Source organism: Eleutherodactylus coqui, chromosome 5 (assembly GCF_035609145.1).
Source record: "Eleutherodactylus coqui strain aEleCoq1 chromosome 5, aEleCoq1.hap1, whole genome shotgun sequence".
NCBI classification, from domain to species: Eukaryota; Metazoa; Chordata; class Amphibia; order Anura; family Eleutherodactylidae; genus Eleutherodactylus; species Eleutherodactylus coqui.
This window is the reverse complement of record NC_089841.1, coordinates 113,044,905-113,059,902: the sequence shown is the minus strand read 5'-3', so window position 1 is coordinate 113,059,902 and position 14,998 is coordinate 113,044,905. Positions and strand designations below refer to the sequence as shown.

At 41.6% G+C, this 14,998-nt stretch overlaps 1 protein-coding gene across 1 annotated transcript in view; it reads right to left on the bottom strand.

The window, feature by feature from the left end:
* PPIP5K2 (diphosphoinositol pentakisphosphate kinase 2) overlaps positions 1-14,998 on the bottom strand; it is a 97,195-nt gene that overhangs the window by 4,900 nt on the left and 77,297 nt on the right. The window contains exons 27-31 of the mRNA XM_066603034.1: positions 7,114-7,203; positions 2,837-2,956; positions 2,212-2,274; positions 1,212-1,358; positions 603-731 (exon numbers count right to left, since the gene is read on the bottom strand). Coding sequence (XP_066459131.1) covers positions 603-731; positions 1,212-1,358; positions 2,212-2,274; positions 2,837-2,956; positions 7,114-7,203 — 549 coding nt within the window. The remainder of the gene's footprint in view (positions 1-602; positions 732-1,211; positions 1,359-2,211; positions 2,275-2,836; positions 2,957-7,113; positions 7,204-14,998) is intronic.

The window sequence follows — 14,998 nt, the reverse complement described above, 5'->3', positions numbered from 1 at the left end:
ATCACGGAAACATCAAGGCCGGGTCCACACGGGCAGACCGGATTCTGTATGTAGGAGGCCCACAGCGGATTCCGGCAGTGAGGTCATCACACGGCCCTGCTACTACTGTATTGCAGATGGCTGCGGTGGCTCGCCGTCGGTCATGCACAGCAAATTTTTTCCCCTCATTATTTGTATTTCCTGAGCAATCGCTGCGTATGGGCTATGGATAGGATGGCCTCTATAGACTTAAATGGAGGCCATGCATGGCAGAATAGAGTGTGCTGCAATTTTTCTTCCACTCGCAGAATACGCAATTCGTATCGGCGAGTGCGAACAAAAAAGATATGCTTTTCAATGCCCTTGTTTTGCCGTGGACGCCGATCACCGATTCCGCAATTCGAATCCGCCCATATGAACCCGGCCTTACTGTTGTGATCCTATATCAAACCCCCCCACCCGCAATACTCAATGGTCAATAAGGGGTGGGGGTTTCTCACTATTATCAATGATAAGAAATGTATTATTGCACACGTTGTTAAAGACCAGACGCTAATATGCAGTGTTAAGCTGTACCAAAAATAAAGATCACAAGTATGCCATGTTCTGATCATTCTACTTACATGAAGCAACAGGACCGCATATGGCACCATCAGTACCCATAAGCAACGGTGTTGGAAGTATTTTAGTAGGAGTATATGTATTCAGAGATATTTTCCTGCCACCACTATGACCAGGATATCCAGGAGTACCTAAAAAAAAATAAAAATATCCTGAGCATGTTGTAAAACTTTTAAAATACCACATATTGTTTCCCATAGACTCAACATTCAATATAGTACTGCCAACATACAGGTGCAAATGAATACATTTCCACATGTCGTGTAATTATGTGCTGTGCGTAAAACTGAAAAACATACCCATTTCATATATATGTAGGCTAGGCCTCCTACCTCAAATGCCATCTAGATTTACATAAATACCCCGATTAGTCTACTTTGACATTTCCTCAAAAGTAGTCCAAAACAGGGACAGTTCCATGAAAGGAAGAAAAATAATGGATTGTTGAGAGAACACATTAGTGTCGCACGTCACAATAGTCGACCATACCCAATTTTGGCTTTCTGACCACCACATTAACCTTGTAGGAACATCTTATCTATATTATGTACACATACGGATGCACAATATTAACAACTCATACATAAGCAGAAAAATATATAAACGCCTACAAGGAGAAGCTGTTGGAGTATCCGAGAGACAGTCATTCGAAGGTGCTGCAATGGCAGCAAGGAATTCGTCCACCTGCTTTAAAGACAAGGAGTTGTGGAGGGTCTCTAAGGGGCATATGGAAGGCACCATGGAGTACAGCTCAAATCCTGGAAGACATACAATAGGTATACAAAACGACATTAAAGTCTATACATGTAAAGAAAGAACCTTCATAAAACATACAAACAACTAAAAACAAAATAAAGCACACTTGCCATTTAAAACACCACAAGAGCAAAGACAGTGCAATGTACAGTACAACACTCACAAGTCTGCTTCTAACTATTGGCGAATACTTACCTTCACATCTGCTAATACTAGAACTACATAAAAACCACAACAAAACATTTTTTTTTACTATTCATGGAAATTAACAGTAAAAAAAACCCAACCACAAATTCTACTCACTGGGTAAAATAAATCATTGACTAAAAATGCAAAGAGCCTCACAAGGGGTCTAAATAATTCCCAAGGATAGCTCTATTGTGTTAGGGATTTACCAACTAGAGGAGACGTGAAAATAATTGCTGAAAGACCAGGAATACAATAAAATATATATTTACATCTCATAAGGACTTTCATAAGGCAAGAAACCTGTATATAAATAAAAGTCCAGGCAAATGTAATAAAACAAAAAAAATGTGTATAAAAAAAAACAAAAACACATTTCTTAGTATGAAAGGAGAAAAAAAATATGCGATTAGTTAATCAGAATTTTGATAATCATGTTGATGCCGATGTTTAATGGCGTTTAACTAAAAAATTACATCTAATGATATTAAAAAAAAAAAAAAAAGACAAAAAGGCTTGCTGCTTGAGAAAAGACAAAACTAATTTAGTGAAATGTTAAAGCCAATGAGATGATGACCAAAGAAGAGAAGTGGAATTTGCATCCCATGTTTGGAAACCAAATGAAAAATATGAAGCATGGGGGTATCATTTGAAATAAACAAAACATACCATTGGTTGGGTGTCGAGCAAATGAGATAGAAAACCTTTTAACAGCAGAGCTGCGTGTGGCGTCTAAGAAAGAGAAAAAGAGTACCTGAAATTCATAAAAGCTACCAAATAAAAAGAGGAAATATAGGAAAAGAGAAGGCTTCCCCGTGGGTTTGAATGTTAAAGTCCAGCAGCATGCAGTGCCACCACAGCAAAAGAAACTTGGTTTAGGAGAGGAAACAGTTTCCAGAGGAAAGCTGGCTACTTTGGTTTTAGCCTTTCGAATTGGAGTCAGAAGAAAAGATGCAAAAAAAATAAATAAAAATCAATTAATAAATGAATTTTTCTCTCCAGATTTTGGGCTCAGACACATTCTATTTAGGAAGAAAAAAACTCTCAAAGTATCAAAAAAAATAAGGAAAAAAACTTATAGAATTGAAGATGGAAACATTGATATTTTGTTATTTTTATCATTGTGGTTTTTAAGTTTTTCCCAGATAAGTTATTGGGGGAAAATAAATAAATAATAACTTTGAACAAAAAAAAGAAAAAAAATTAAAACTTAACACACCAAAAATACGCATGCCATCCTCTGGTGGGAGGGACAGGTTTTGCACAAACCTGGTGTGCGAGTATTTGCACATACCATCTATGCAGCCAGAAGTAGTCAGCTTTTTACGATGAGCACGAGCATAGTCCAGTAGGTTAGGTGCACTTGAAGAGGCCCCGAGAACAGTAGTACTAAAGAGACCCGCGCAGTGAGACCCTAGTGAGAGTTAGAGAAAATACAGCAAACCTAGTGTACCTCCATTCACAAGTGACGCATGCAACATGCAGTAATAAGCTCTCATCTGGCACCATACTGAACACAACAACTGGCATTGTTACAGATAGAACATGATACCCATCCTCCAGCAAAAGGATCCAGTGCCATCTTCTGCTCAACAAAACAGGATTTTTTTAATGAATCTAGTCATTTTTGCTAATAGGCATTTTATGTTTCGGGAATGTGGGGAAAAAAAGCAGCAATGAGAGCGCCTCATAAGAATATTCTGAAAGTTTAAATCTGCTGCTTATATCCTGTGCTAGAAGACTAATTTAAAGTGCAAGACTTCATATGCAAACCTTATCGTATTATATGGTCTTCAAACTTAGCAAAAAGTTCTCTTATGGGTATAGCATGCTATGGCATGTGCCAAATCGGTAACAGATACATGACATGTTACATTTGTGCATTCCCCGCTCACATATATTTTGAAAGGAGGTTTTCCCAAGACTGACTAAGTACTGATGACCTAATTTCAGGATAAGTCATCAACGGTTCTTCGTCAGGAGTCTGCCACTAGAGGACTTCCGACAATCAGCTGATTGAAGTGACAGCGATGGGTGAGCGCCACTGTAGTCCATAGCAGGCACAGCACCCTGCATTATATAGCAGTTGTGCCTGTTACAGCAGCTCAATCTCAGCCTATTGAAAACATCAGGCTGGCGAAAGTTGCGAATGGCAGACCCTCACCGAACAACTACTGGACGACTTATCTTGAGGATGGGTCACCAATACTTTAGTCCCAGAAAAGCCCTTTAATACATTCCTATAGTAAATGGGAGGTAATCTCTTTGGTGGGTAAACATTTTCTTAATTTTTATTAATTCAGAAGTAAATTACCAGTTAAACAAACATTCAAGTTCCACTAAATATTAAAATTGCCGATTATTTTTCAAGAAAGGAACCAACAACAACTTATTGAAATTCAAATTGCACATCTTGAATAGGCCTATTCTAAGTATACTATATACTAAAAAAGGAATTTGTCACCAGGGTTCTGCTGCCCCATCTGAGGGCAGCACAAAGAAGTGACAGAGCCTCCCAATTTCAGGGGTTTAGCACTAAGGCCTCATGTCCACGGGATAATTTTTATTTTAAATCCGCAGCGTTTTTCCTGCACGCGGATCCGCGCCCCATAGGGATGCATCGGACACCCGCAGGTAGTTAAATACCTGCGGATGTCATTTTTCCCGCCAGGAGCGGATCCGCGTACGGGAAAAAAAATGGACCTGCTCCATTTTCGTGCGGGTCTCCCGTGGGGACAGCTCCCGCAGGCTTCTATTGAAGCCTACGGAAGCCGTCCGGATCCGCGGGAGACCCGTACCAGAATTAAACTCACCTGCTCCGGATGATGCGGTTCTTCCCTTCTTCGCGGCCGGATCTTCTTTCTTCGGCCTGGCGCATGCGCGCGGCACGCTGCCGGCGTGCCGAGCACATCCGCCGGGCCGAAGAAAAAAGATCCGGCTGCGAAGGAAGGAAGATGCGCATCGTTCGGAGCAGGTGAGTTTATTCTGATTTTAGGCCTCATGTCCGCGGGGCAGGAGGGACCCGCTACGGAGTCTCCATGATTTTCCCCGTGGACATGAGGCCTTATTCTTCGAAAAGTACAAAAAAGAAATGTTGCCAAGCCCTGGAGACCTCACAAATATTGTGTGAAGTCATACAGTAGTGATACACAACCGGAATCAGGATCTTTCACTATTTTATGCTGCTCTCACAAAGGGCAGTATAAACCCAGTGACAGATTCCTTTTGAAGAGAAACTGACCATAGATAATAGCCCTAAACTACTATAATCTGTAGGCAGCTAAAAAGAAAGATTCCACTGATATTATCTCCGAACTCACATTCACTCTCCTGCAGTAAGCGAGCAAATGGGCAATGCCTTACAATGTATAGCATCCCCCGGACCTCAAAGCTCTGATAAATAGTACAGTAGGACTCCTAGATGCTTCATTATCATACAGAGCACAGGTGGTTTGCTGGCTTACTGCAGAGGAGTGAATGTGAGTTTAGAGGTAATTAGATTAAAAATTAGATTGTTGAAATCTGTCTCTCTTCAGTTATCCCCAAATTATATCATTAGATCGTCTGACTGTATACTAAATCAATGGAACCTATTTATATAACTCATATTACATTACAACTCCTTTAGGTCTGCAGTACCCTAAGAAACTTTTTTTTTCATTGATACATCTTGGCAAGTGTCTACAAAACAACAACTATCTTAGCCTATGACACTAGGTTAAGCACACGAGGGGGATTATATATAGAGACAAGGCACAAAACATGTGGGACAATGGAGGGGTTATGACATCAGGTGGTCACGGGTCTCATCAATGACTGCTTAGATTGTATTTGCTCCCCTTGTCTACCAAATACAGGTAGTTGTATAAAAAAGCCACCACATTGAGGGTTGTGTAGAAATGCATCCCTGGGCTAGTATAGAAAATTCTGTAATCTTGCTATAATAAGACTCATCTATTTTTGAGCATTTTTACTACTTTTCTGCCTGATGCTTTACAAAAGTCCCTGCCTGAATGCATACTGCCACAATAAGATTGAGAAGCAAAAATGTTTTTGAAATTTTTGACGTAAACCCCTTACTGACATTCTAAAGAATAGAGGCCTTCCAAGACTGAAGAAACAGCTTAGGAGAGGTTTCTGGTTAAAACAAGACAATAGTTGTGTATCAAGTCCAAAAAAAAAGACAAAAACCTACGACAACTTGTTTGCTAAGTTCGGTATAGAAAAACATGTCTGATGAACTGAAATGCATAACTGTAAGCTAGGCTTCATCCCCCCACCTCACTGCTAGCCCTCACTAATGCCCCTGATGCTAAGCAGATGCAAATTCACACATTTAGGGATTATTGATCACAACTGCAAAAATAAAAAATCAATTCTTAAAAGGGATTGTCTGGTTATAGTAACGTTTTTAAAGTTAAGACAATGAAACAAACCGTACTCAACGCTCTGCAGACAGGAAACCCTGTGATTCTCCCCGTTTCTGTTGACATTGGAAGTCAGGTGACAGCTGCCTGCCAATCAGACTACCCATTCTCCTGGCATCAGCGCTCACATCCCGGATGCCATGATGCCAGGAGTTCCAAACTGTGACACTGCATCCTCTGATTGGCAGGCAGGGATTATCGGACTTTCACTGTCGACAGACCAGAGACCGGGAGAATCATACGCCTACAGCACTGACAGGTAAGTACCATTTATTTTATTATTTTAAGGGCCCTTTTACACTGAAAAATAATTGTTCAGATTCTCACTGGGATCGCGGGAATCTGAATAATTTTTCTGAGTGTCTCAAAGCAAATGATAAATTTGTTCCGTTTCTACAGGCATAAAAACCAAATGACGATCGGCCTGTGAATGGAGGCGGATAGCCGAAGCGATCTCTGGCCTGCTTTGCCTCCATTTACTGAGCGTCTATTGCTTCCGCGTGAAAGCACAGGAGCTACTACCGCTCAGACAACAGCTGTCCCGTGTGGAAGGACCCTAACCCACTTGGCTGTCATTTTAAAAGCTTAATTTGTAACTTGTCAACTCATATATAATTATTAGTATACCTTGTAATATATTAGGTAGCCAAAAACTTGATTGGGTAAAGACCTTCAAGATACAACATGAAGCGATCCAATCCCATCCCAAATATATAGCTAGCATACACTAATATGCAGATAGCATATAATAGTAAATGTTGCTAATGTATATATTTTTACGAAAATGTATGTTCCATACAATCCCTCTAGTCAAATAATAGTACATACAAAAACAGCCAGCAAATGCAGAACAACTACTAGGGAAGGTCAGCTTACATATAGGTGCTAAATCTAAAGCATTACTATATTTTGTACTGACAACTATAGGTCCACGAGTTACCCAACTAATTCTGGGAGAAAGAAAATGAAAAGGTCTCTAATAAAAAAACAGAAATATAAAACCCAAACCTAGTGCACAAGTAGCAGGACTTAAAGGCGATATAAACACTAAGGAGGATCCGGCATAGGCGCATTGGGAAGCAAGGCCACTCCTGGGTGCACCGCTACTCTACTGTGCTGCAGGGAATACCACTGGATGCCTTACCTCGTAGTAGAGAGCTCCCATAGTGACTTCTGGTTTTACACTTCCCAGAATGAGAATACTTCCTTGATTCTTTTTTCTGTGAGTGAGGGTCTGCGGGGAGACATATTCAATGTGACCAGCTACCAGGGAAGTGTGAAGAGGGCAGTCAAAGTAGTGGGGGATTTGGTACTTTGAAGAGATTTTCAGTTGGTAAAAAGTATACTATTGTGGAAGACTGGAAGATCTAGTGGAATAGTACACATCAAGGCAATCATAAGAAAAAAAAATAAGGAGGCGTCACTTGGATGCATCTGGATTTAGAGATAGAGAAAAAATACCCCAACCAACTGAGGCTCTCAAATCCATTGTATAATATTATTCTAATGAGATCAATGCAATAACCCCCCCCCCCCCCCCAAAAAAAAACAAAAACAAAAACAACCTTTCCTCTTACTGTACGTTATAACATTCAAGTGCTTGGCTATCTCTAGTGGCCCACCAGAAACAAATGGAGCAGTGGTGAACACAAGGAAACATCACTCCATTGATGCAGACTCCCCGCAATTGGACCCACAACAGTCAGCTAGTGCAATCTGATCCCTATGCTGTGGGCAGGGGACAATTTAAGGGTTCTTCCACCAAATTAAGAATCAAATGAACAAGCACATGCCGTTCATATGTTCATCAATATTAAATTATTGATCATCTATCTACAGGATATGAGTAGTCGTCGTCCAGAAGCACTGGGTAAGAGTTTTTCTTTTATTGAAGTATAAAGGATAAAAATCAGTTTAAAGGCCCATTTAGACAATGATTATCGCTCAAAATTCGCTCAAAAGCCGTCTTTTGAGCAATAATCGTTGTGTGTAACTGCACTGACGTCGTGCAGTTTTCGTTAAGCCGTCGCTCATCATTGTCTTTCAGCGTGTTGAAAGACAACGATGAGCCTTAGCAGGAGTTCACAGCGGGATACAGCTGATACTACGGTTTCAGCTGTATCCTGCTCCCTGAACACAGGCTGGGTATGAAGAACAGAGCTGTCCAGCTGCGTTCTTCAGACACCACTCGGAGCGCTCCGCTGTATAACAACCGGGCACTCTGAGCAGAGAACAGCTGGATGCAGAAGACAAGCAAGGCCACCCTGCTTGTCTTCTGTATCCTCCGCTCGGAGCGCTCAGCTGTATAACAGCCGGGCACCCCAAGCAGAGAACAGCTGGATGCAGAAGACAAGCGGCCCCGCTTGTCTTCTGCATCCCCCGCTCGGAGCGCAAGGTGATCGCTCAACGTTTGAGCGATCACCTTGCGCTGTAAATGGACACAACAATTATTGTTCAAAAGACATCTTTTGAATGATAATGGTTGTGTCTAGATGGGCCTTAAGATCTAGGCCAAAAAAATGGTTAATGCATGCACGTTTTGAACCCCCATGGTTCTTGATCACAGCAACATGGGAATTGAAGCTGGGTCTGCATTCTCTACCTAGGCCCACAGCAGTGTAGGAGGAGCCGTTGGCTTCCAGCTTTGTCCAAACTGACAGCAGGCCTCAAAACAACAGATCACTGGGGGTCCCGAGCGGCGGACATGAGCTGATCAACTTTTAAGTCCTGAAAAGCCTCTTTACAATAGGGCATATCCAAGTTTCCATAGTGGTCACAAACCGGCAAATATGTTGGCAAGAGGAATAGTGCCCTTCACTTCAATTTAAGAAGAAGCAAAACTCTACCGTGTCGTGCATTTTGTCTCAATAGGGTGGAAGATAAGAGGCTACTAGACAAGTATGGCTTTGCTAATCTATGCTGGAAAACAAAGAACCAGGTAGGATAAAACTAACATTCGCAATTTTTGTTTTCCCCAAAAAGAGATGTCAGAAAATCAATGTGCACAGACAGAGATTGCTGGTGGATCTCAACTACATTGGTGGCATGGCCATGCTAACATCTATTGTGTATGGCCAGCTTTACAAATGCAACAGTATGTTATGAGACCCTTTGAACTTTACATAATACCCCAAAACTCTTTCTATTTCTAAGGAGCCAGGAAGGGGAGCTTACTTCTTAGTCATGGGGTATCATTTTGTAAATGCAATTGAGAAAGACCTTGTCAAGAGGTCATAACACAAGGAGAGCGTGTCCGATTAGCAGGTCTCCTTTTCAAAGAAAACTACTGCTATAACAAAATACATGCAATGCATCTCCTTATACATCTGTCCACAGCCAACAAGAGACTGGAGGATATAGGCAAGTGAAGTATAGCAGATGCCATGTGCCCCAACTGGACATCAAGAAAGGAAAAGAAGAAATGTAAGGTATCCATCTATAATTGGGTAGGACAGTATGGTAGACTCCTATGGGAGCTGGATTAGACGCACCTCAGATCGTGTGAACGGGCAGTTTCACAGCTAATTAAAATAGCTGAAAATCCCCCATGCACGCGATCCTTAGTGCAGTAGAGGCGAGATCTTTTCATGTACCTTTACTGCGCTAAAACAACGCTTGTGTGAACAAGGCCTAACAGAGCAACTTGTAGATGCTATGAGTTGGAGGTACTATCAAACCCTCATAGCATGAGCACACGAGCGGAGGCTCATGATCCAATAATACACTGCAGGAGGCTGACACAATCTGCACTACCTCCCTGCAGACACAACAGCAGACAGGAGTTATATGTACCTCACGTTATAATCGAAGTGCTTTAAAATCTAATACCCCGAAACGTTCTAGTACCGACAACACAATGAGATCACGCTAGAAACCATCACTGGAGAAATAAGCAGCACTCTAATATTGGCTGCCTTCATTGGGTTTTGATCATTACACATGAAATGGAGACCCACGAAGGCATATTAAATCAAAACAGAGAAAAGATTTTAAAAAATGGATAACATGTCAACTCAGACAACAGAAGGTTGTGCAGAATTACGCAGAACGAAGTCAGTAAGGGCTCATTACACCAGCGTAAATACACTGCGCATTAGGTGCGCAATCTTTGCGTGCCTAATACACAATAAATAGATCCCATTGTTTTCAGTGGGTTCGTTCACTTGAGTGTTTTCTTTCATTCAATGTGCGAAAGCGTAAAAAATATGCAAATGTCACATCTTATTACGCACCGTAGAAGCCCATTGAAATCAACAGGCACGTGTAAATAAGCTTAAAATATGCAGGAAACCTGCATATTTACAAACAAAATCAGTGCACTTTTGTGCGTGTACTTACACAGTTCAACACTGGTCAACAGTGTATTTCAGCCCATGAGTACACTGCGCATTCATAGAGCAAAATACGCATATAGCCATGTGAATACACCCTTAAAAAGGTGCCAAATGTGTGCAAAAAAAACAAAAAACTACAACCTAGTGCAAAATATTAAAAACTGGAAGATAAAGGAAAATATAGGCGCAGATCCATATTACTACTGCGTTGGTGTATTTGATAGTTTGATTCTTGTCTTTCCATTAATTCAAATAATTGGCAGCAAAAATCCTTACAAACCAACTAGAAGTGATGCCTTCAATGGCTTTCTGTTCTCCTGGAAACATGGGGTTTCAATATCACATAAAAAAGAGACAAGTCAAAAGGGACACAGAAGTAGAAAAAAAAATGCCCTGTAGATATACACTTGTCTAGGTCTAGCATGTTGACAGAGTACGGTAGGTTGAATAATGAAAGTGAATGCCTGGTGTGCACTTAGAGCAACCCTCCAGTTTCAGGCCAAAATTCTGTTGTGGGAGCAGAGAAGAGGGTATATTACCTGCACTTGCCCTTCTCTGCCGTCCATCCGATCTGCTGATTTTGGGTCCCATTTTTTAACGCTCCAAGATGGCCGATGCAATCTTTACACTACCTAATCCCTAAGTGCATTGGTAGTTTTAGATCAATGCCCTAATACCTCCGATTGGCCAGAGCGGCTCCACATGATCAGCAGCGGCCACTCAGCTTGCAGTGCACAATGTGCATTAGCCAAAAACCTGAACCACAGCCGACGGATTGAACAAATGGTAAAGAAGAACAGCAGCAGGTAATATACCTTCAACCCCTTCGGTCCTGGGACAGAATTTTGTCCCAAAACCAGAGAGACACTTTGATTTTCTTTCTTAAAAGGAGTTGTCTAAAAATTGAATATTTGTAATAGAAAATAAGTGAAAATGTGTTAAAACAATGAAGGATGCAGTACTCACCTGTTCTTTTCCCTGATGATCCAACACTACAACTCCAGGTCTTGGTTCACAGATGGCTGCAGCCAGAGGCCACAATGGTAACATGCTGCTCCCCCATCATCTGAGCAGGGAGAACAGAACGTGACCACTGCGGTCTTTGGTTGGCTGTAGACACAAGATGGCAGCTGTTCGTAAATAAACAGGACGACCATGGGAGCTGCAGCACCGGACTGCCAGGGAAAACAGATGGGGACTAATACTTTCATTGTTTTAACACATTTGCACCTATTAAAAAAAGAAAAAAAAATCCACACCTGGGTAACCGCTTTGATAAGTAGAGTAGCTCAAACATAAAAGAAACATCACTTAAAAGGGGTATTTCAGTGACATTAAGTTATGGGATAACTAGCTGATCAGTGGGGGTCAGAGCACTGGGACCCCCCAGTGATCTCCAGAAAAGGGATTCCATATCCCGACAGACTGGCAACCTGAAAGGAGCAGCAGTGCGCATGCTCAGTCTCTTAGGGGATACGGAACCCCCTTTGTGGTGATCACTGGGGGTGAACCCCCATTAATCAGGTAGTTATCCCCTATTCCCCTATTCTGTGGATAGGGGATAACTTAATGTAACCAGAAAACCCCTTTAATGTACAAGGATATCCTCAATGTAAGGGAGTGTATTAGCAGTTTTGACACAGCAAAATTGCTGACAGCACTAGGTAGGAGGCAGGGTGGAGGGGTGTAAAGGTACCTTTGGCCATGCTTTTATGAATCCAAGCAGTTAAAAAAAAAAGAGTTCGATTCCCCGCTCGCCGCTGCCAGAAGTACTCTGGCAGCGGTCCATCTCCATACAGTACTCTCAGCTCTCTGCAGTCAGTGGCATCACAGCCCCTGCCTTCTGCTGTAACGGCTGTAGTGCTCTCCTGCTTGGATGCTAGGGCTGTTAGAGCCATGGGACAGTTCAATGGATAGAAAGAGAGCACTTTGCCGAGAAGGCTTACCTCCAGAGTACTTGCAGCAGCATGTAGGGGGGATCAAAGTTCTTCTTTTTGACTGCTGAGGACTGTAAAAGCATGGCCAAGAGGTACCTTTACACCCTCTCCCCACCCCTACCTAGTGCTGTCAGCAGTTTTGCATTGTCAAAACTGCTGACCGACTCCCTTTAAAAGGCCAATACATTCAGCATTGGCATTAAGAGAGTCTAGCGGCTCTAATCTAATCTGAGCAGGTCAAGTCTAATATACTTTCCTGTCAGCATAAAAGAGGAGATGCTGAGAGCCGGGATAAATAGTTTCTATGATTTGACTCAGGATTTTCACATAAAAAGAAGTTTAAAAGGGACCATGTCAGCAGAAGATGACCTATTGCTTAAATCATGATTTTATGCCAAACTATTTTTTTTTTATAAGTCTTGGTTTTTTTTTTAAATTTTCCATGTCACTACATATATATTAAAAAGTCCTGAAATCTTGCAGTTTTCACTCTGACCAGGCCTAATAATAGTCTGAGATTTCCTGATCTATATAGTAGCCACGTGGACCACAGAAAACAGATTTGATTGGACTCATTGTTTGAAAGAGTGTTCAATGTATGTACTCTGATTTATGCAGAGATCATTGTGCAGGAAGGGGAAGGAGGTGATCTGTGCCTATCACCTATTGTAAATGGTGGATCCAGTGTTATTTATATATAGGTGTTATCCTTCTCCTGGATGATTGAAAAGTTTTCTCTACAGCACAGGAAATGTCAGACTACGATTAGGCTTAGCAGTCAGTGCAAAATCTGCAGATATTAGAATTTTTTTTTTCTAAGCATACATAGTGACATGAAAAAGTATTTTTAAAAAAAATCATAAATATATCACAAAAGTGGATTTAAAAACAATAGGTCCCTCCCTATATGATGACACATTCCATTTAAATTCTGGCAGAACGAACTTGACCGACATCTCTCCCTACATTCACTAACAGGGAGCTGTCAATAACTTGGTGATGGCTGTGAAAGCAGGGCTCAAACACTCTGGCAGAATTTAAACAGCTTTTTACATGGAAATCCTGAAAGCAGACAACTACATATGCACAGAGCGCAGTGCTTCTCTCATCCTGTACTGCCATCAGATGGAGCATCACAGAAGAGCTGACAGATCCTCCATCATCATCATCGTTGCCATTCCCTAGGCTGATATAAGCAGCCCACACATGTGAGCCGTTATCACAGCATGCCGGAGGTGAAGTGCTCAGTCACAACATGCAAAAAGTTTATGAATATGTAAATTGTGCAATATTACCACTTATTATTCTCCTCCGTTAACACAAACACCACCTGGAATACATATGGACGCATACTGACAGTATAAAGAATAAATCACCTTAGGATAGGAGGTTGGAGGCGCATGGTCTTTATGTAGGACAGGTATAATATAATGCCAAGTGTGAAGTTGTGATGGAACTCCTTTAGATGTTCAGTAGTGTATTTTCAGACTGTATGCCGACTGTACTATTGCACGCACAGCACACGGCCCCGTTAGAGCCCATGAGGATATATACATTGACGGACCCCTAGTCCATGTGTGAAAACTCATGGCATGCCCTATTCCTGTAGAGTATGCCAATGCATATCGGACAGCGGGTGGATTGATGTCCCTAGGATGTCTATTGCACATTCTGCCCGACTCCCTCGAGCATCTTTCGCAGTTGCGCTGGTGTGCACTAGCATAATATAAATTGCTTCTGAACGCCTTCAGGACCAGAAGTCTTTTGGGCCTTTGTGCCAAGAGCAAAATTTCACCTTTTGGAATGCTGTATATACTGAAGGTGAGTTTTCTTTCAGTTTATAGTCCGCCCCAAAATGTGGTGTTCCTTTATTTTTAGAACACATGGGGCTTCCGATTTGTAGTTTAAGGAAAAATACAGCTTTCCTCACTTTCTCACTCTGTGTTATATTGACCCTAAAAATTAATTCTCTAGTCTTCCAATGTAGAACATCACATACATGTATATTGTAGCAAGTTGCAATATTAACAAAAACCCTGTTGGACCTTCCTCCCTGATGATAAGCATCCGCATACAGAAATACTTTTAGTACACGATTGGAGAGATGCACACTTTTTTTTTTAAGGGTGACAGCGGCTTTTTTTAATTTTAATTCTTTATCTTTTCCCAAATTTTATTTAAAAATTATTTTTTGCACATTTAACTTTTTTTTTTACACTATGGGGGCACAGGTTAGCAGGGAACACATTATCTACATGTTCCCTTCTAACAGGTGAATAGCTTATTGGCAGGGGTTCCAGAAGGCAGACCCTAGCCAAATCTACTGTTGATGACCTATCCCCTTTAAAGCTAAATCAAAAGTCTGTTCTAATTCACATCCACACCACTGGTAACAGTGATCTAATGGAAGCAGTCCATTAGATCACGGTTAGTAGTGGTCTGTAGTCACAGACATGCAGAGAAGATGCACACTGCATCCTCTCCGAATGCCTGAAAGCCCCGTTATGCAGAGGGAATTCCTGTAAAGTCATTATGGATGCCACAGGGATTCCCTAGCAACAGCCAGAGCTTCTGCATTTGGGGGTTCAGGTCAGACTTATTCTAGGTTGTATGAAACCCCGCAATTGGCAGATCCCAGCAGCACAGGATTAATCAGCTGTCACAGTCAGTCACAGTCAGTAACAGAGGTAACAGGTCCCGATATTACTTATTATGACAGCTGATCACTCCTGTGCCACGGGGACCCACCAATCACAGC